Below are 22,277 nucleotides of genomic sequence, written 5' to 3' on the forward strand. Positions count from 1 at the left end.
GAGAGGGACAGGAAACTTATTAAAAACATACGTTTTCCTTTGTATGTATTAATAAGGCAGAGCGTTATTGTGATTTTTCCTTATTTTGATTAGATTCAACTTTATTGTCATTGAACAGATACAGGCAACATAATGCATATTTGTTAGTATTTTTTACTTGTAAACTACTGCCAGTCATCATGAGAACAGTATGCTTTACTATTGTATTTCAAATTGTCAGATTTGACCTCCTGGTTGTGTCTGAAGATGCCTCGCTTATGGGGCTATTTAGTTGTCTTGACAAAAAACATTGAAGGCTGACCAGTAAATTCCCTCCCTGAAAGGAAAATAAATATTCATCCTTGGTCCTGCCCACTTCATCAACTGATTCAGTAAAGCATTTGTCCCTCCATTAAAGATGTGTCCTTTACTCGCACCTTGAAATTAAGGCGGCCAAGCCTTTTCAGTTTGTGATCGCAGACTGCAGAGCAGTCCTCCTCTGCACTGATTTTCGTTCTGTGTGATGCGGGCTGCATCAAGTCAAGTTTCACATGTAGCAGGTAGGTATTGTATATTGATCGATCAATGGCGGTATCTATTTTACTTCTTTTTTTTTTAATCAGCTTTCATATGTTCCAATAATTCTATTGACAGATTTTATTGGTTGCTGGTTTTGTTTTTCACTCTATCGTGTCACAACTTTAATGTAATGTTTTAATTATCAACAACAGGATTTTAATTGTTTATTATATTTCTGACTTTTTCAACTTTTGTTGTTTCTAAATGTGCTTATGACTGCCCTCATTTTCCCCTTTACTCCTGTCTCAAGAAAGCCGATGGTCCATCTGTGGTCTCCAGATCAAAAATGACTCTTTAGCAGTGATGTATATATATGTATGTATGTAAGATCACATAATTTCATATGCATTATCAAATATCTTTTGATGGTCCTTGGATGTTGTAATTTGGCTGAGATCTGTTAAAGGTAAAGTCCATCTCCATCACCTTTTAGTTGCATTTATGAGAAAGAGTTACACTCTGGTTGCGGCAAGACACCCTCTGAAATTTTAACACAGTGGAAGAATATTCAGGCCAAATCTTAAGCTGCAAAGTGTGTCACTGTTGGCCTGAAGGCCTCCACAAATCTCCTAATGTGGTTGTGTGTAATAAAATCAACATAAGGTCACTGTTTGATGCACTGAGGATGGCAGGGAGTGTAGCCTGTATACACCATCATAATATGCATTAGACTATCTCGTGGCAGTTACCTGAAATCCACTGTGTGAATCAACAGCTATATAAACTTATCATCTCTGTGTGATTTCGGCGCACCACACAGTGAGAACATGAAGAACATTTCTACACCCTGCGGCTTTGCTGTGTCTGCATGATGATAACGATGTAGCAGGGCTGTTTGCTGCCCCCTGCGGGCTCTCCGCGGTTACTGACGATGTTACGTAGGAAAACCCTCTAATCTCCTTTCTGCAGACAGCAGCCTTGTGTGAGGAGGTACAGACAAGCACAAACACACACAGACAGACTAAATATGTCGCTAAATAAGCTCGTATTTATTTTTCTTACAAAATAATTCGCAATGCAGGCTTATTTTCACTCTCTTGAAAAAAATCGGACATGATTTGTCAAGCAGATTAAAAAATAAACCTTCATTTGTGCAGAATACAATGATTTGCTTAATCATTTGTTTATAAAAAATATTCAAAATCTGTGCGAGATTATGTTTGAGTTGTGAGTGTTTAAAAGGAATAACTAATTCACTGTAATAAACCAGCTCGGTGAGCACGGTGCGTCTTTACGCACGGCTCAAAACGCCCACCACGGTGATGCGCTGTGGCGGATTGGCTGCTAAAGATACCAGCGGCCGAGAGCTCTATGTGATTGGCTGCGACTTTCCTAGCCCTTACGTTATGATTACTCCACGTACACACGCACAAACACACACACACACACACACACACACACACACACACACACACACACACACACACTCACACACACACTCACATATACTGGCAGCTAGAAAGAGGGAAGACGTAATGGTTTGATTTCCTGGGCACTTGCAATGGTCGTCGCACTGACATTACTCGGCAGATTCCTCTAACGGGAGGTGCAATGAAGGTATGTGGTTACGTTTGAATAGAATTTGGATGTGGATGTATTTACGGAGTCGATTTTTATATTGATTTGTGCACGAGGCTGCACAGGGAGCCAGGGAATACCCTCATCTTAATGTAAATTAATGAGTTTTTCTGCTCCTTGATGCATTTATATCAACAGGCTAAATGTATGGTTTACTATTTGGTTTGAACTTGTCATCAGATCTGTCGCTTCGGCGCTGTCAGTGTGTAATTTTCCTGTCGAGCGTGCAAGCCCGGAAACGCTTCACCTGCATCCCCATCCGTCCTGACAAATAGTGGGTACAGCGTGTAGCTTTGAAACGAGCCTGCTTTGACTCTGATTGTTCAGTGGACTAAAACCTTAGCAGCGACGTCCATTCATCGTCAGGCTGTAATCCGCTCTAATGAGATAGAGACTGCGGTCAGTGTAAAAGCGGGGATGTTTGGGAGACGTCTGGGGATGCGGTCGGAGGATCACCTCTCTGGTCCGAGCTGTGTCGTCCCGAGCAGGAGACTCCGTCCTCTCTGTGGAGTGTGTATTCGTCTGTGCTTGTGCTGTAGCAGCGACAGGCTGCAGAGGTGATGATGGTGTCTGACAGCTCGAGCTCAGGACACATAATCATGAAGAGGATGGCGATGATGTCATTGGTACTCTGGTGGTGGCAGGTTTCTGGTGACAGAAGCTGTGAAAGGTGATTTAGAGGCAGGTCTGGCATTACAGGGAGTCTTCTTCATTATCAGCTGCTGCTGCTGTGAACACAAGGTGTGAAAAACGGTGGATCACCTGTTCTTGCGGTAATAGTGCCACTTGTAAGGACATGCTGAAATTCATGTGCTGATCAAGTCTGTATTTTGGGGGGAGCTTTCCCTTCCACCACATTTATCTGATGCAATGCAGTGAAAACAATGACGATTGTGAATATATATCAGTGACTGGAAATTGTATTCGTGGTGATGTTCAAGTTATTAGCTATACATGTCATAACATTGTCCCCAAAGCTGGTTTTGGTTTTCCATTTTAAGTATCATGTCATTCAAATTAGAAAAATAGCTGCCATTTCTAAACAAACAGTAACATAGTGGTATATACTGTAAAGTTACTTAAAACCAGCAGTTTGTCAACTTTATATCGTTATTCAATATGCAGTTATATACTCTTAAAATTGCTTACATTGACTGTCTTTACAAGATATCACAGAGAGATGAAAATAATATAATTGATGATCATAAATGGATAAATAAAAATGGATAAAGCTCAGAAACTATTAATGCTGACCTATGAAAATCACAACATGTAGAATTATAGTCAGCCAACTAATAGCAGGTAAATAGCTGTTTTTGAAAAACATTAAATGATGGAATAATGTAATTTCCCTCAAATCTATTTTTATATATTGGCAATTTCTTTCAAAGAAATGTTTTGAAAATCATCAGACAGTTATCCCTCTTAGGAAAATGTGCATTGAAATGCATTTAAAAGTTGTTTATTAGCCAAAAAAATTTATTTAAATAAGATCTGTGGCAGACAATAACTTACAAGTGTACAAGAAAGTGTAAGAAAATATATGCAAGTAAAAAAAGTGAAGACAAACGGAGATCACTGAAATGCTGCAGTGTCAACTGGATATACAAGGAATAACAAGTGAATCATGCAGCTAAAGCTGTGTTCTGTTTTTTGTTGTTTTAGCTTCCTGGGCCACCATAGGATCCCCAGCAGCAACGATCTAAATACTCTAAATACAGAGAGTTAAGTATGGACAAAGTCTCAAAAGATCCCTGCTTTGCAGAAGATAAAGTATGTATGTGATGTTAATCTGTGTCATTAATTTGACTTGTTTTGTTCAGTTGCTCTCAGTAATCTCCTTGAATTAGTGTATGCATGGTGTTTGAAATACTGCTCCCGTGTTCAGGTTTTTAATGCAGCAGTACAGGACTTAAGCTAGTTGTTCAAATTTTTTTAATTTAATTTGAACCCTTTAGCTGGCTCTCTTTTCACTTCTTCTCAAAAATATGGGCAACTCGCTGCACGAATACAGGCTGAAATATTTGAGCTACGCCAGCTCGAATGCTGTTGGAGAATCAACGTGAAGGCCATGAATGGAGCTTTAGAGTTACAATGGTCTTTGTGCATTCAGGCTGCCGTTACAGAGGACTCGACGTTGAGCTGAACAGACACAACTTCAACCATACACAATGTACGGCAAAAATGTACTGAACTGATACATCTGTACAATCTTTCCTTCAAGGTGAATGACTCTTTTTTTAATGACTTTTCAATACTTTTCGCTGCTGTTAATGAAAATAATGTTAAAGATAAGAGATTGCGGGGCTTAATTCCGTGAAGTTAATTTTCCCAAGGCACACATTACTCACAGCGTCCCAGGGAAGCAAAACGCATGTGATGTTTTATTGACTAATCTGGCTTAAATTGAAAAGCAGCTTTTCTGCCCCTGTGGAGAGGACGCTGTTTGTTCTGTCAGCAGACATCTCAGAACAGTTAAGACTGCTGCACGGGATGTGTTATGAAAGAATATGTTTTAATCAGAGATAGATGTGGATAGATCCTCAATTTCTCTATGTGCATGTTCAATTTTTTGTTCTCTTAACTCCAAGTCACCTTTACCGTATCATTTTTAACGTTGCGAATTTGCACATAGTGAGTGTCATGGAAACAAATACTCAGAATTCTGCTGCAGTGTTGCACAGTGCATCACCATTACATCCAAATGAGACTAAACTCACTTCAGGGCTGAATTATAAAGTAGAGGGCCAAGTCTGGAGCTATTAAGAGCATCCAGGGGGCACAGAAGATTTCTGGTGATGATTGTAAAATAGTCCAGTCGCAGAAAAATCACATCACTGCCCAAAAGGCTAAATCCCACCTAAGTTCTCCTCTGCCTTTGGACTAGATTGTGGAAATCTGAGATTTTATGGACACCAATGCAAACTTTGCTCGTGGCGGCTCAAGTTTTATTTGCATATCTGTCCAGGCTTTGCCAGATTTGACACGAGCAGGCTCAACCACTCAGTCTTTTCTGGGTCATGTGTATAATTTAAATGAAAAGTTACATTGACCTCCATCATCTTCAGCCAAGATATAGGAAGGGTGTTGAATACACAAGTTTATTTGCTCGCCCGCTAAATACTTTCCAGACTGTGAGCGGCACCTCCAGCTGATGCAAGAAGAGAAAATGAAAAAAGGGGAAATGAAAAGCGCATAACTGACAGTGAATGATGGAGGTCATCTGTTTGGAACTTATGAGGGCATATCTGTGTACTGATGGCAATACAGACACATAGACTTGGTCTGAGTGTAAGGCAGAAACATGAGATAATAGAAATGTGTCAGCTCTCAGAGTCTGACTGAATTTATACTTCCTCCGTTCCCCTTACAACTTCATTGATTTGGTAATGTGCTCCTGTGACAATGGCAGACTCAGCAGGTTTATGAACGCCTTTTTCATTAATGTATACATCTTCTTTGCCACAACCTGGCAGCCACATTGCCCACAATGCTCCTTGTCTGCTGTCAGTTCATTCAGGTTGCACCTTCTTCACCTACTTGATACATTTTTTAGTATGTAGATGTAGGATTTGTTGAAAGCTTTCTCCACCTTTTTAACAGATATGCAGCAGTACATTTAAAGATCTGTATAGGACATATTTAGATGTTCTATTCAATATCTGTGATGCAAGTCATTCAGGGAGACTGGTGTAGGTTTACAGCCTATGATGTTTCCAGTAGTTTAATGAAACACTTTCTTTCCTCTTTTTTGAGAGCCTGTATGGAGAGACACAGAAAACATGGGGAGACAGAAGGAAGTGTGAAATGGAACAAAGATCCCAAAACGGAAACACGCAACAAGCAGAGGACTTCCTCTGCTTGAAGTTAACACCACATAATGCATTAATCACATTAATGTTTGCAGATGTTTTTAGTTTTGTCTTTTGGTCGATGGAAGGTGACCTTGATAAACAAAACGGCTTTTGTGCAAAACTCTAAAGAGTCAGCTGATGCAGTTCAAAGGAAAGATAAAAAGTCTTCTCTTGTGTCCTCTGACTCAGTTCAATTTAATTAAAGGGGTCTGCTCTCCGTCAGTCTGTCCATGACCCGATTTCTACTGGTTTAGGTTCCTTGATGCCAGTTTAGTTTTGAGTTTTGATCTCCAAAAGCTCATTTGATGAGGTTGGATAACTGTTCATCCACATGAGCCTTTCCCCTGAGGGTTTTTCTATTTCTGTCTGTATTCGCTGCTTTCCCCCCTCAGTGGAGTTTGTGTGTTTGTGTACGGGGACTAAATTGTTTGCCAGTCGTATTCTGACAGCAGTCTGAGAAATGTCTGAATTATTTGCCAAAGATCTGACATTCAAAGTGTTCAAAGGTGATGGTAATGACAAAAATTCATATTTTATTCCCAGAGGTGTATAGCTGAAGTAAACTGCACTTGTCTAGTTTGTTTGGGACTCTCTGCCTGCACAGCTTTCTGTGTGCTAATGGAAATGACTGAGGGAAGTCGAGCTGTTGGCTGAAAGCCAAGACCAATTTTTTTTTTTTTTTTTTTTTGTCCATGACCAGACTGCAGTGGCTCCACATCTTAGGGAATGCAATAAATACTCCTTTTAAGTGGTTTCGCTCCCTGATGAGGCAGGCTGTGTCTAACCAGGGAGACTGTTAAGCAGCAAAACATCAGGTCAAGTTTATGCCACAGGCAAGTAATGCAAGTTGTTATGCATCGTGGTTTTATTGCACACAGAGAGCTGGAGGGGTTTATTCTGATAAAGTCAGCTGCTGTTGAGAAGTTCCACTCGGTACAAGATGTGTTAATGTTCAGATTTGGGCTGAGTCAGCAGATTGACAGATCTGATCATCATTTTTAGCTGCAAACATCGTCCATTTTTTCTCAGATTACTGCTTTTGTCAGTTTTTAAAAAGATCTATTTTCAGTTTTACAGCTGTTAAAGACTGTTATTCTCTGTTTATAGACTGTAGTCAGTCAGCTGAAAGATTGTAAAAGGATTAGTGAACTGTATAATTGTTTGTAGCCCTACGAAATATGAACTCAAATACATCAAATACTTTGTTCATCACTTTAATGATATGTGGATGGACAAACAGGCAGGCAAGTAAAGACATCAGCAGACTTTACTTGAAACAATCAAACTGATGACAGTATTCAGTGATTTGAAATTTCTGACTATCCTGACTGTGTCCCTGCACTGAAGGCAGACCTGACTCCACAAATAGTGCCTCGTTTCTAAGCTTACGTAACGAATCCCTAAGCAGATGGGTGAGGTCAGATCAGGGTGTTTGTGACAAGTTGGAGCAGAGTGCTGCCTTAAGAAGAAATGTGGCAGGATCATTTGAATTCCATTGTTTTCTTGCATAGAGCCGGGAACCACAGAGAGCTTACATTATGCTCATGTCAGCTATTGATTCTGCAGGCTGGGGAACAACAGAAGATGTATTCTCCCCTCCCCGCCTTCCCCCTCCCTCTTCGTCTCATCAGTATGCTCCAAGGAGCCGTGGCTCCCATCGTACCATCTTTGCTCCCTGTCTCTGGAGCGTCAGAGCAAAGCAGCAGGCTGAAACGTGTCAACTTTTAATCCCCTGTATGGTTCAACTTCCACAAATACAGGATCTCTTCCATGTCCTATAATGAAACTAATGCCTAATTATGCACAACCTTGCATAAGATTTATTACTGTTATTAGTGCTAAAATGAATTGATTTGATCAATTTAATAACCAGTATGCAGATTCAAATTGATATTACAGATAAATATAATTAACATTTTGATTCTGATTACAGATTGATACATCAGCTTTACAAGCTACCCAACTTTTAGTAAAAAAAAATTCAGTACCTGTATAAAATGGAGGTGATTCACACATGAATGCATCAGATATTTTAGTCAACGTGTGCAATCTTTCTTGCACAGTAGCATGCAAAGCTTTGGTCTTCGCTTGTGTTTGTTTCTAAGAACATTTAATTATTAGTATTTAATAAAAGTGGAATGTGTGGTATGTGTTTTTTTCAGTTTTAGAGTGCTACAAAGGATCATGCAAAAATGGAAAAGAGGTCTGAGCTCTAAGATAACTTCTTTTTTTTTTTAACGAAGGTCTCATGCTTTAGATTAGCTTGTTAGGGACCTGGTTTGCTCATAGCCAGTGTTTGGAAAAGCCAGGTGGCGATAACTGCAAAGATTTATAAATACTCTGGCTCATCAAACCCCCCAAGCACTCCCAGAAAATTAAAGTAATAATAAAGAATTTTCAAGTGTTCGCTTGGTTCATAATGGTATTACCAGGAACATGGCAGTCAAGATTAGCTCAGAAAGGTTAAGAGAACCTTTAACTAGAATTGCTCATAAGATTACTAGAAGGGTAAATGAAAGCCCCCTCTGTTCTGCAATCTCAAGTTTATCAGACTCTGGAGTGGTGGTCTGCTGCTCTTCTGTGTAGCAACACCTTCATAGATAAGACCCTCGTGGAAGATGAGATGAAAAGCTTTTCTGCAATCTCACATGAAAATTCAGCTTTAGAAGTTTCCAAATGAACATTTAAGCAAGCCTGAAGTAGCTTTAAAAGTGAAAGTTGGAACTTTTAGCTGCAATGACTGAAGTTTTGTTTGACTGCATGAATGTAGGTTGATCATGCTTTGTGTTGCAGTCAGTGGCACAGGGAACGTTTTGGTGGAAGAGGGAAGAATTAATTCAACTGAATGTCTGCAAAGTGGAGATGAATAATAGGATGCTTTGATAAGTAAATCAACTTAAAGGAGTATTTCCCACCACTGCCATTTTTATTATTCTAATATTACATTTTATTTTGAGTTTTCCTATTTGATATTTTATTTCCACATTTAAACCCCATATGGTCATCTCTTCACAGTTTGATTATAAAAGGATAAAAGTCGATAAACAGGGCTTGTTCAAGCCACTCTAAAATGCAAAAGTTTTATGCTGGTCCATCATTCAAATTCTTTTTTTTTTTTATCTATCGAACAAGATAAGTTTTAATGCTACTCATGTCATGCTGTGCTGTAAATCTTTGATACCAAAGTAACCAGATACATGAGGGGGAATTTTGACAAAATTAAGCAGTGCGGTCACAAAGATGTGAAGGGGTTTCATTTCAGCTTGTGTAAATATGACTTTTTCTTCAATAAAAACCTGAAATAAGCCAAAGCAGAACATATGTGTGCGGTACATGGTACATATGTGAAACAAGTACATGAAACAGAGCGGATTATGAGAGAAAAATAACCCGTAATGAAACATTTCAGTCTGAAATTAGACCACACTCACTTAACATTCAAAACGTAGCCATGTAAGTGTACGAGTCTTACATGTGTGTGCTAATGTGTGTTTCTGTCCTTTCTCTCCACAGGCGGGGGCATCGTCCATGTGGGCGTCATGCTGCGGGCTGCTGAACGAGGTGATGGGCACGGGAACAGTGCGGGCGCAGCAGCCGGGGTTCGGAGCAGGGGCGGGGCCCTTCCGCTTCGCGCCCAGCGCAGGGTACTCCACCTACCCCCCCACTAGCTCAGGGAGTGCTGGACAGCTGTGCAAGGCCTGCGGACTGGCCTTCTCTGTCTTCAGACGCAAGGTGAACACATACATGATGAGACTGTGGTGGGGGGGTTCCTCAAGGGTTAAAAGCAAGGCATGAAATATTGAAAGTTGATAGAGACCAAGAGACACAGATTACATACACTGTGTACTAAAACAGATCTTTGATTTTAGGCTGACTGGCCTCACTTAATGTTGCTGCTATAAAACTTGCAAAGACTGAAACGAGAAGTCTGTCAGGAGTCCTTTATAGTTAACATTTGGTTAGTTTATTTTAGTTTATTTACTTCATGATGCATAGAAGGAAACACTGGCATCATGTCAATCAAGGTATTTAATCTACTTGAAAATGTAGCTTCCTGTATCTGACATATCAGTCATCTGTTTGAGATGTTCATAAAAACACAATTCTTTGATTTGCAATCATTTTACTCCATATTTCACTGAAAATAATTCTTGGACAAATGACCAAATATTACAATTTTTAATTTTTGTTGTTTTATTTTAAAACTGGTGTGAATTTCATGAGATATTGTCAAAGGAAGCTGTGATGTCATGAATGTGTGTGAATGCAGTAATAATGATTAACATATGCTGAATGAGCATCTTTTTCAGGAAGTTCTTCCTTATTTAAGCAAAACAATGCCAATTGTTTAGTTTTTAACTGCCTATATTTTTCAAATCCGTCAAATTCTTTTTTTTTTTTAAATGACAAATAGTGAAAAGAATAGATTATTTTGTGCTGAGTTTAATTTTGGATAAGCAACACATTATTTTAAAGTCTGCATAGGCCAACAAAGGCCTGGAAAAGTTGTTAACTGTGTAATTCTAATCATGATTGAGTATAAAGACTCAAAAGTAAAGATGGGGAGAGGAACATTTTAATTTTTTACATAAAGTTGCAAAACTCACCCAAAAAAATCTCGGAAGACGGGCACAAAGCAATCTCTGTTTAGTTCATGGGTTTCCTTTTTTCAAAGGTTTTTCTTGATTGGCTAAAGAAAAACCCATCTAAAAAATTACAGACTTCAGGGTCCCATTAAATGCACTAATATAGAGTCACATGTCCTCTTAAAATAATTCATCCTAACTTTATTACTACAGGGTACGTTTCCTCATTGTACCTGCTGTTCAATAGTAACACTTCCAGGGTCTCTGCTCAGCTCAGAGTTTAATGGCAGCTCTGACGAACTGATGAAAACTCTGCCATTCTCAGCTTCATGGAGCTCTCACTGCTTCAAATAGGTCTTTCATCATCCACACGCCAGTTTCTGACAGTGGGTCGACTCCCATTTGAGTGTCAGCGGGATGTTTTCATAGCATGTAAAAAGAGCCGTCGGGGATTAACAACAACTGATTATGAAGAAAAGCATCTGTTACGCTGGAAATGTGCTCCTGGTTGATCCGGAGCACAGTTGTGCTCAAGTGATAAGGAAATGTTTACCGCCACGGCCGACCTGCTTTCCTGCCCATTTGAAGTGTCAATCTACTGAGTTGCTCTGTATCAGTGTTAAGCCTGTTAAATGCCAAATATCACCAGGAGCTACAGATGATTTATTTCCCTTTTCTTTACTTTCTCCTGGAAGCGACTGAATATGGTTTAAAGCAGAAGTTTTTGTGGCTTGTTTACAGGGATTCTCTTTGTGTAAAACTCACTCACCAGGTGACTCATAGATGAGCATACAGCAATTTACGGTTTTATATTTTTTACATTGCAGTCATGGTAAAAAATACACTACACCCTAATTCAATGCTGAGAATCAGGACATAAAAAGAATTCTCTGGTACTTTCCAAGTCTTAGAAACATGTAAATACCACCTCAGATGAACAGCGACACATGTTACATTACATGTTATCATTGATTATTTAAGAAAAAACAAGTTCAATTAAGAGGGTAAGTAATAGTCAGTAAGCAAGCGTGAGCACCTCAATAAAAGCCAAAGTTTTGTCATTTTGCTGGACTGAAGCACTCAGGCCTCTGTTAACACAATGCTAGGAATCAAAGACATCAGCAAAGCTGCCAGTTAGTCTGGGAACAGTTATAAGGCCATTTTCAAACAATTATACGGAGAGAAAGGTTATTCACAAGTGAAAAACATTCAAAACAGTTGGAAATCTTCCCAGAAATGGAAGTCCCAGCACGTTCACCCCAAAGTCAGACCGTGCAATGCTTAGAGAAACTGCAAAAAAACCCAAGAGCTACATTTCAGACTCTACAGGCCTCAGTTAGCATGTTAAAGTTCATGACAGTACGATTAGAAAACTATTGAACAACACGAGAAAGCCAAACACAGCAGTAAATATATATAACCAAGCGTCGCAATGATCCAGTCAGAGTCCAGACCTCAATCTGATTAAAATGCTGTGTTGGGAGCTTAATAAAGCTGTACGGAAATTATTGGGAGTTAACCTCAATGATCTGAAGCAACACTGTAAAGAAGAGAAGACCAAATTCCCCCACAACGATGTGGGAGACTGATAACGTCATAGGGAAAATGATTACTTCAAGTTATTGCAGCCAAAGGTGGTTCCACCAGCTTCTGAATCATAGGATGTACTTAAATTTTCAACACACCATGTCTGCATTCTGGCTCCTGTTCTTGTCCATCTGAGGTTATATATATATAATTTTAAGACCTGGTAAAGACCACATGATTTTTTTATGACTGTATGTTCTTGTACATAAAATCTCAGAACTGAAATACAGTAAACTTTCCTTTACATGAGTCTATATGGGGTTTGATTTAATGCTGGTTTTCTAAGCAGTAGTCTGATCAAAACAACATCACATGACAGGTAGAATAGCTCAGTTGCTCCAATTTCCAGTGCTTCTCCCAAATAAGCCCCCTCCAGCAGATGGTTCATTTATTCATCATAACTAACATGACTGACAAGTCTGACATCAGGGCTGGGTTAGAAAAATGGAATGGAATTTGTTTGGGGGAAAACAATAACTTCAGTAAAATAGTTTGTTTGGTTCAGTGAGAAGAATGAGAATAGTTGATCACATTGTTGTCTGTCACCCTCTTCTCCCCCTGCAGCACATCTGCTGTGACTGTAAGAAGAGTTTCTGCGCTCTGTGCTCGGTGCTGCAAGAGAATCTGCGCTGCTGCACGACCTGCCACCTGCTGCGCGGCACAGCCTTCCAGCGGCCTCGCCTCATGCAGCTCCGTGTGAAGGACCTGCGCCAGTACCTGCTGCTGCGCAACATCCCCACCGACACGTGCAGGGAGAAGGAGGACTTGGTGGACCTGGTGCTGTGCCATCAGGGCACGCGGGAGGCCCAGAGGCCAGTGATTGAGGAGGATGAGGACGAAGAAGAAGAGGAGGAGGAGGAGGAGGAGGAAGAAGAAGAGGAGGAGGAGGAGGAGGAGGACACACGTGAGGAGGAGGAGGAAGAAGATGAAGGGGGAAATGACTCAGACGGTCTGCACTCTCTCCCCCACTCACGTGCCGCCTCGCCGCCCTCTGCGACGCGCTCCACCTCTGAACAGTCGGTCCTGTCCGCCTCTCAGGGAGACGTGCTCAGCCCAAGTGACAGCTCAGGGACCTCCAGCCAGGTCTGTGCGTGCCGACACGCAGCGATACTCACAGCTGTGTGCTCCACCCAGCCCCACACACAAACTAACACGCGCTGCACTTCCTTCACATCTGCGCTCATTCTATCCAAAATAATTAATTTCAAAGGTGAAATTGATTTATTTACAAGTTTCATAGTGGCGTTTGAAGTCAGGAAAATCAACGCCCTCGTGTTCAGCTCTCTCTGTGTGGTGTCTTCTGTGTCGCTAAGCCCTTGTGGCCTTGCACGAAGCCTGGAACTCCTCTACATATCTGTGGATTTTCAGCAAAATGTCCATGCGACAGCTGGAAACAGCTGTGTTAGCTTCGTGTGTGAACGCAGAGCCCTCAGACCTGCCAGCGAGGCAGCTTAAGCCCTTTGCCATTTTTAGTTCTGTTACATAGGCTGATTCCGTTATGTAACAAGCACACAAGTTGAAAACTCCCCACAGCCTCACAGCTGTAACCAGAGAACAGAAACGCTACAGCACATCACTCCTCTCGATGTCACTGTGTGAATAAACAAGCTGTTTGTTTGGAGATTCATGGGAGTTTTTAGTACAGCCAATGGTAAATGTGTGGCTTTTGAACAGATCAACGAACAAGCAAAATTCTATGTAATCTGGGTCATTTGTAGGGAACAAAAATTACTTGATATTACTTAAAACCTGACAAAATTAGGGCTGCAATCTATTTAGGTTTGAATCTAAACCAATTCCTTTGAAGAAATCAAATGTTTTCTTGAATATCTTTCATGTATCTGCCCTTTTTCTTTAGCAGCAGAGTATTTCATGCCACACAGTTCTTTTTTCAAACCTTTAGTCATGCCAGCTGAATCAGAAACAACAGAATGAGCGTCTAATTCTAATGCGAATAATAACTGACAGAATAACAGGATGAGAAAATGCAACTTGTGATCATCACTTGTTCAGATTTAAATCTGGAAATATTTGAACATTAGAATATGTGTATTTTTGTTCTATTCAAGTTGTTTACCAGAAAAAGTTACAGTTACAGTTTTAAAATGAAAATAGACAGAAAGTGTAGACGCTCATCTTTAATTCATGGGTGTTCAAGTCCAAATTTGACGAAGAAAAACCCTATTTTTCAAAGCCCTAAATGTATTAAAAGAAATTGATACAACGATGAATAAAATGTCAATATGGGGTCTGGAGCCAATGGATAACCTCATGGGTTTTCTCTGTTGTTTCCTCTGATGCTTTTTGTTTGTAGGTCTTAGTTTTGTCTCCACAGAGTGAAATGCAGATGATTGAATTGGCTATTGCAGAACATTTAATTTCTTTACATTTACATTAGTTGCTCCATGTGTTTCTGCTGAGAAGACCTTGTGAGCTATCCTTACACACTATTTCATCTGTTAAAAGAATAATGCTCCATAACTGGTCTCACTTTTGAATATTTATTTCTTTTTTGTTGGAAACCATAGTCTTACCTTTGTGATATTAAGGCTTATGGTGGTGTACCATCTGTATTTATGATGGATGAGATGTCCTTCTTCTGGAGAGTGAAGGGTTATTTTCTTTATCATGTAAAGGAGCCTGCAAACATACACCACTGCCTTTTACCATGAACCTAACAGTCTGTGCTAAACTGTTAGTTTAGCCTCTCGAAATGTTCCCTCTTTTCTCTTTTAGATTTTTATCTTTTTGCCATCTGTTTAATTTGAATCGAGAACCCCTTTGATTAGATATTGTGGGTTCACAGAAAAAGCATTTGAATATAATTGCCACACTAAATACGCCATAAACTCCTAAACCCTTCATCCACTTTTCATGTGAATAACTAATTAGTGATGTTTAGTACTAAATCGAGCAATTAAAACCTTTTTCTCAGTAGTATTTTCAATATTTCCTAACGAGCTGCTGAAAAGCATAGAAAGACATCTAGCATGTGTAACTGATTGTCAGAGGCACAGTGTGATTTCGTACCAATGGGGCATTCCTGCTCATTTTCTCTTTTGCAGTCTTAGCAAGTGCTTTCTAGTAGATTCATATGTTTGCAGAGAGCAAAAACTAACTACATAAAGTCAAAGAATTGTTGTGTTCCAGAGAGGTTCAGGTCTTGAAGCGAGTCGCGCCTGCTGCGTATGTTTGTGTCTCTGAGGAGTCTCGTCTGAGCATGATGTCTATGCGGGAGCAGGCATCTAGTACCGTGACGCTGACGGATGCATTATTAACACATCTTTATTGGAGGAAGATAGTGGTGTGCTGGAATGTGCTCAGACACAGAGAGATGCAACGAGTTTGTTTTATGGCACAGAGGCAAGGCGCTAAATTCTGTCATATCGGATATCACAAGCACTGTTTTGTGAAGTAGATAAAAGACGAAGGAGACAATGTTGTCTCTTCAAAGTGCATAAATGGCTGAGATAAAACAGAGCTGTGCACACATGCGAATCACAGCCCAAACTATTATGTTTTTATTCTTATTAATCCAGCTGATACATGACCTTCACCTTCAATGTGAATAACTGCTGTTGGTATTTAAACATGTCTGTCTGCTCATCATATATCGGAGCAGCTGCAACTTAATGAAATTTAATCACAGATTAATGAAGGCATTTCTTTTCTCATGGCACTGATAGTCAGAAGGAGCCAGAAAAAAAGTTGAACCAGGCTAAGTTCCCCTTGTGATATCGTTGAGCATTGTGGAAAAATCAGGTTGAAAATTCAGTGACTCCGAACAGGAAGTTAGTATGTTTTTCCACAGATGAGAGGTTTTCCATCGGCACTTCAAAATCATCATTTTCACACGTCACACATCCTTGACATTCATGCTCATCGAGGCCATCTTGAAGTATTATGAGCCACGGGGCTGCAGCTTTTTCGTGGCCCACCCCCACGTTCAAATCAACTACTGTGCCATTCATCCTCGACAACCATCAGCCATGCTTAATGTTCACAATCGTGACTGCAGATTCATTTCATGGCTCTTAATGTGAGTCCATAATGAAACATGTATTCTGAATATAACTTTGTGTTCCATAGTCTAACGGCATTCATAAGTAAGTTTTCATCAGTCTAAAATCATGTAAATAGGAACTATTGTGTGTTCATCTGAAAATCAGCAAGAATGGGTCGCTCTACTCACAAATCCACCTTATTATACCTCCATGTTACTACAGTGTCACAGAAGGGATAAATCAAATTGGCTTAAGGACAGACTGCAGGACTCAACCTGAGAAAAACAGTCGTAAGAAACTCCATCTTTGTAGCAGGAAAGTTGCATGATGCCTTCATGGATATTTCAGTTTGTGATCTAAAATGATAGAGCACAAACCTGAAAAGTGTTTTGTGATTTGGAGAAGTTTGTGCACAAATTGGGTAGGGTTTTGTTGCGTTTTGTGTGACGTTTATGGACCACTGATGGTGCTTGATGTTCAAATAGAATCCTGTTTGCAGAGAAACCACACTCAAAACATGTGATTTATGTTAACAGTCCTTTGACTGTTTTTTTTTCTTTCTCTTATTTAGCGTGAGATTAGTTTTGGCAGTATGCGAACATAGAAAAAAAAATAATAACAGCGGGTGTTCCACATCAAAAGCATGTGATCTGCAGCATGATGTTCTCTCTGCCCACTTATCCCCAAGCCTCTGGGGCCTTTTATGTCATCAATACGCAAATTAGGGTGAAGAGCAGCTGGCGATTTTACAAACTAGCCTATGAGTACAGACTCCTTTTGAAAGTTTAGGACAAGTTGAGCTGACTTTTTTAAATTGATTTCTTCTCACAGGAGCATGAAGATACTCCAACAGCATCGCTTTTGAACCTGGAGCCAACTGAAAACATCTTAGAGGTGTGTTGCTTCTTTCCATAAACATCTGCAGAGCGAAACAATTTCAATCCTAGAGGTCTTAGTGAATGCAGTCCTTCTGCTGACTCTGTGATCCCAGCTCTACTCCTGTGTGGATTGTAGGTCAGCCCGGCGACACAGAGAAGGATCAGAGCCTCGCTGTCTGATCTCGACAATGAAGAGGCGATAGAGAACCTCTCTGTCCGTCAGCTGAAAGAGATTCTCGCTAGGAACTTTGTCAATTACTCCGGCTGCTGCGAGAAGTGGGAGCTGCTGGAGCGAGTGCATCGACTCTACAGAGAAAATGAGCAGAACAGGAAATCCAGTGAGCACTTTTTTGTTTTTTATTGCATATCAGTGTGTTTTTGCATATCAGTGTGTTTTTGCATATCTTGTGTGTTATAATAACTAAAAAAAATTCTGTCTTGTTTTTAGTGGAAAACGTGAGCATAACGGCAGGTAATTGCTTTTGATTATCGTTGCTATTTTTTAAATCTGACATTGCCTTTTGATTTCAATGATGCAGCAGGTTTGCTTTAACTACACAAAGAGACATTTAATGCTAATAATACTGTATTATCTGCTGCCTTACCATTGTTTTACTCTAAAGGGCAAGTTCATTTTTTCCTAGACTAATCGATTTTCTTTATTACTGCCCATTCTCATCTATAAAGTGGTTGCATATCCTCCACCTCTCTGCAACAGTGGAGTTGGAGGTAAGATGTTAATGTAAAAAGCCACTCTTTGATCTTCTCCATGAACATTACAGTTGCTGCGCACTGCAGTCATCTGCCAAAAGAAAACACTAAAGGCATGCCGCAGTCATTTGTTTTTACCCATGTGATGCTTTCCATTATCTTGTACATCATCATATTGTTGTCATTATTGTCTGCCTGGTTCAGTGTGTTCATATTCTGTCACTTGAATGTATTTTCCAGTGTGCGTCATCTCATTTAATGCTGAGGGACAGCCTCTCATCCCGTCATTAATGCATTCAATTAAAGCTTTTTACGTCTTGAAGGGTCGTCATATAACTTCAGTGGCAGCATGTCTCCATCAGGTGTAATTACATTGTCAAGCTTCCTCACTGACATGAAGGGCTCGAGGATCTTATTAGCCCACTTAGCATTCAGCTGTGCAGGGAGGGCAGACAGGCTGCAGCTGGATTGATTTTTTTTTTTTCTTCTTCTTCTTCTTTTGCTGTCACACAATATGTGAGCAGCAGGAGCCAGATTTAGGCCAGTCGTCTGATCAGTCAACATTTAACTCCTATAAGCCGTTGCGGTGACACGATTTGATCTTAAACTGTTTTGATGACCGTGGCTCTTCCCCCAAAGCTGGGATTGGACAACTGATCGTTTTCTTTTACAGTGGCTAAATTTGTCTCCATCTCAAAATTACAATAAATAAATAAGTGATTAAATAAATGAGTAAAGAAGAAAACAGGAAAATCAAGTGAAAAAAGCTTTATTAGAAGTGGTCTACAGATGGATAGAGAGTAGTGGGGAGGATTAAGTGACATCAAGTGACATCAAGTGACATTAAGTGACGAATTACATTGCCTCTATAACAGCAACTGCAATGGCTGCCAAAAGAAAAAGTCGATATTTTAATTTCCGGCTACTGTTTAGACTTGGTGGTCCCAAATTGTGGACTCCTTGGAAGAAATAACTATAGATATAGATACCTTGTAATAAGGTAACACAAACATTAAATTGTTTGTTTTTTGTTACAATAACTGAAAGATTGTTTTGAGCATTGTTGATTAGAAAATGATAGATTTCACTGTGTTGCACAATTGAACTTCTAAAACAGTCATTGTGCAGTTGTTGCTGTGGGCAGGAATGGCCTCCTCTACTGATCTTTGCTGCATCTGAGCTGCAGAAGCCGCTGACTGAACACTCCATTGTTTAATTGCTGCTATCTAGAATGTCTGCAATGCTGCTTATTATGTTTAGCAACTTGTGCAGCATTTTTCTTTGCATAAACAACTCTAGAGCAGTCACCTGCACTGAGCCAGCGCTCTCGATCAAATGAATATGAATTTCCCAAAAGCAAAACTGGTGCCCTAAAATGTTCGAAGTAGTAGTAACGGTACCTTATAGGTACTGAATGCAAAACTTCAGTAGTGTATGAGGTAGAACCTGATAGAAGAGAAAGAGGAAGAAGGAAGACCAAACAATGTCGATGTAGTGTCAGCTTTTGCACATCATCTCTGGTCATAAAATGAATTCAGTGAGCGGTTGTTAACTGTCAATATTTTTTTACATCTCCATCCACAGATGGTGTCAAAGCTCAGCTGGCCGCTGATGAAAACCTTTGTCGCATTTGCATGGATGCCATCATCGACTGTGTGTTACTGGAATGTGGTCACATGGTAACCTGTACCAAATGTGGAAAGAGGATGAGCGAGTGCCCCATCTGCAGGCAGTACGTAGTGCGGGCCGTGCATGTCTTCAAGTCTTAAAACTCTGTTTGTGCGTCAGAGCGGCCCTCAGGCGTGCACATGGCCCCAGACCTGAATTTATCACTGAGGATGAACTGCCGTGCATGACGTCTCACAGGACCCAATGCTGCAGCAGGCCTGAGCAACTTCCCTGTCTTTAAAACCAGACTGTTGTCTCTGGCCTACCACGGTATGCCCCCCTCGCCCCACCTCACTAACTCATATTCCAGTCCCGCCTCTCCTCCCTGGCTGACTGTCATCAGCTGCACCGGGTCTCTCACTCTTTCTGTCTTTGGTCTGTTAGATACACAGCAGACACTCCTGCCGCCACTACTCTCCATTCACTGTTTAGATTCTACTCACAGGAGACGAGAGGAGGCGGTCCTGTGGATACTTGAAGAGGCTCGACTTGTTGTTTGTGGTGAAATATGAGATTCCAGGGTCAGAGTCAATATGGTTTACACAGTCATGCCACATGACACTGTGTTATCTCCCTCAGTGTTCTTTAGAATGTGCAATATCAGAGATAAAGAAAAGCGTTTTTAGAAAAATGTCTGTTTGTCAGTCCAAACACTACATGCACTGAGTCATCTCATCACACCCACACACACACACACACACACACACACAAGGAGCGTGTATGGTGCCGAACATCATGCCTTCAGTGGATATTCGGTTAAAATTTCACAGTATGCATCTCATAACCAGCAAGCTTGGTGAGTTTACTCTTGTTTTCTGTTTTCTTTCTTTTTTTTTTTCAAATGAACTTTAGGAAATAGACTGTGTACATGTAAACCTTTTAACACTTACTGAATGAAGGACGAGCTTGTTTCTCCATTTTCTAATCTATACTCCCTGCTGATATACATTCCTGCTATTGTGTGACAGTTCATTATAACAAAAGAAAAAAGAAAACAACGAACTAAAGACCCACTAAGCAGCTTTTTCTGAACCTTTCAACCACATTTCACTGTCACCATAATTAGATCACGTGATCTTAAGACGGTTTCAAAGATGTTGGAGCACTGTGTGAAATGTATCATCCTTCTCCTGAGAGGCAAAAAAGAAGGCCCGTTAAAAAGTGGACCTCAACTTCAGATTGTTTTTAATCATATATTATAAACTCCCATTCTTCTGTAACTTTGAATAACTCTCACCAAGCAATACCACCTTATTTCAAAGTCTACCAGTTGTTTGACTGTGCTTTCCTTTAATGCCAGATCTAAGGTAGGTAACAGGTGCTACTCCCTCGTTTCTGAGTGTAATATCAGCATATTTTCGTCACATTGTCGAGGCTTCCCTCTACATATCCATCACACAGTGAGAGGCAGAAGTAGCAGACTTGCGTTAACCTGTTATGCAAATGAAACACGTTGTTCATGTCATGAGATCCAGTTTACTCAGATGTCACTAAAAGATCTGTGTGTTCCGTATGCCTGTGGTATGTTTAAACAAACTGCAGTTGAGTTGCTGTCAAGTGAATCTCATAGATAGCTTCTATTGTTGTTTACTGATAAGTTATTAAATGTATATTTTTCCATTTACTTGGGAGTACAAAGTGCGAAGTACAAAGGTTTAAAAATAAAACTATACAGTTTTCCAGAATGTATTCCTGCTGGTTTTGGTCAGATGAGTGTGAGTGTCTCACCATTAAACTGCGTCACAGTCTCGATTTCTAGCACGTTTCTGTCGTCTGCTTCGGATTCTAAACTAACCTGCATCACAACACTGTAGCAAGTAAGAGATGTCATTCATGGGCAGCTACGATATAATCAGACTCAGAGGATATCATGAGCACTCATAAGCCTGGATCTTTATATTTTGAATGTTGAACATTTTTTATTTTGATTGACAGGTGAAAATGATTTATTCGATCCAATAAAATGCAGTACTATAAAACCAGAAAGTAAAACCTTGCTCTTCATTTTATAAGTAGTTGTACATTTGATTTTGGCTGAAAAACAGTAGCATGCATGCAGTAATTCACTTGGAAAAACAAATCTGAAATCGACACAACTGTATGAACACACACACACCTCAGTATTTAAAATGAGTTTAATATCTCAAAGGTTGACTTTTCCTAGAGGCTTTGCATGTACAATATGTACAGATAGATAGATCTGAAGTAAAGTACTAAGCTTTTTCATGGAGACGAGGTCTTTTAATAAAAACATTGATCTTTTAAAGTAAACCATTCCACTAAACAGTAGAAAAATGAACTGCTATTCAGAAATTACACAAAAGAACTTTTAAAAAAATAATAAAACTTCAGTTGTAAAGACCAAACAAACATGGAAAACCTAACAAATAATTAGTAGTAAGCTCTTCAAAACTCGACACAACACAGCTAGTGTTAGCACGCGTCCTTTTCAGTGGTCTTTTCGAACAAATATTTTAGATCTATTGGTCGCTGCTCACATAAAAGGTAATATCACGCCTCTCATCTCCTGTGTGAATAAAGAAAAAACACTGTTTTTTGTGGCTTTAGTCTTATATTGAGTTCTTAACCCTTTATGGTCAGGGCCTGATGCCTTTAGACCTTTAAGAATGTCACTGGAAAATGTTGTTTTGAGGTGTTTCATACAAACCGCTCCTCTCCTGGTGGAAACGGACTCCACCACAGCGCTGAACTGCGGAGAATCAGGACATTTTTGGTATAAACGGGAATAAAACTGGCTCATGGCTTAAAAAAGGCATCACAGTCGTGTTTCTGTCATACCTGAGTGACTCAGGTGATTTTTGCCTTTCTGGAAAAAAAAAAAACTGTCAAAAA

At 40.0% G+C, this 22,277-nt stretch overlaps 1 protein-coding gene across 3 annotated transcripts; it reads left to right on the forward strand.

Annotated features, from left to right (window-relative positions):
• Nucleotides 1-1,980: 1,980 nt before the first annotated feature.
• On the forward strand, nt 1,981-21,535 carry rnf34b (ring finger protein 34b). Of its 3 annotated transcripts, XM_072371322.1 has the most exons (9): nt 1,981-2,115; nt 3,802-3,909; nt 9,504-9,722; nt 12,728-13,246; nt 16,999-17,061; nt 17,182-17,383; nt 17,494-17,517; nt 17,733-17,774; nt 19,341-21,535. In XM_072371322.1, exons 2-9 carry the CDS (start codon nt 3,868-3,870, stop codon nt 19,523-19,525), a joined length of 1,296 nt encoding a protein of 431 aa, XP_072227423.1. In that variant the 5' UTR covers nt 1,981-2,115; nt 3,802-3,867; the 3' UTR covers nt 19,526-21,535. The 3 variants fall into 3 exon arrangements, with proteins under 3 accessions (XP_072227423.1, XP_072227425.1, XP_072227424.1); XM_072371324.1 differs by lacking the exon at nt 17,733-17,774; XM_072371323.1 differs by lacking the exon at nt 3,802-3,909.
• Nucleotides 21,536-22,277: the final 742 nt, after the last annotated feature.

The sequence above is a fragment of the Leuresthes tenuis genome, unplaced genomic scaffold (genome assembly GCF_036924035.1).
Source record: "Leuresthes tenuis unplaced genomic scaffold, fLeuTen1.0.hap1 SCAF_19, whole genome shotgun sequence".
Classification (NCBI taxonomy): Eukaryota; Metazoa; Chordata; class Actinopteri; order Atheriniformes; family Atherinopsidae; genus Leuresthes; species Leuresthes tenuis.

What these genes read in the sequence shown, in the direction of transcription:
- rnf34b (XM_072371322.1), top strand. Translation starts at nt 3,868, where the DNA reads ATGGACAAAGTCTCAAAAGATCCCTGCTTTGCAGAAGATAAA. An exon ending in GCTCAGGGACCTCCAGCCAG is followed by an intron (nt 13,247 to 16,998) that starts GTCTGTGCGTGC and finishes TTCTTCTCACAG; the next exon opens with GAGCATGAAGATACTCCAAC. An exon ending in CTGCAACAGTGGAGTTGGAG is followed by an intron (nt 17,775 to 19,340) that starts GTAAGATGTTAA and finishes CTCCATCCACAG; the next exon opens with ATGGTGTCAAAGCTCAGCTG.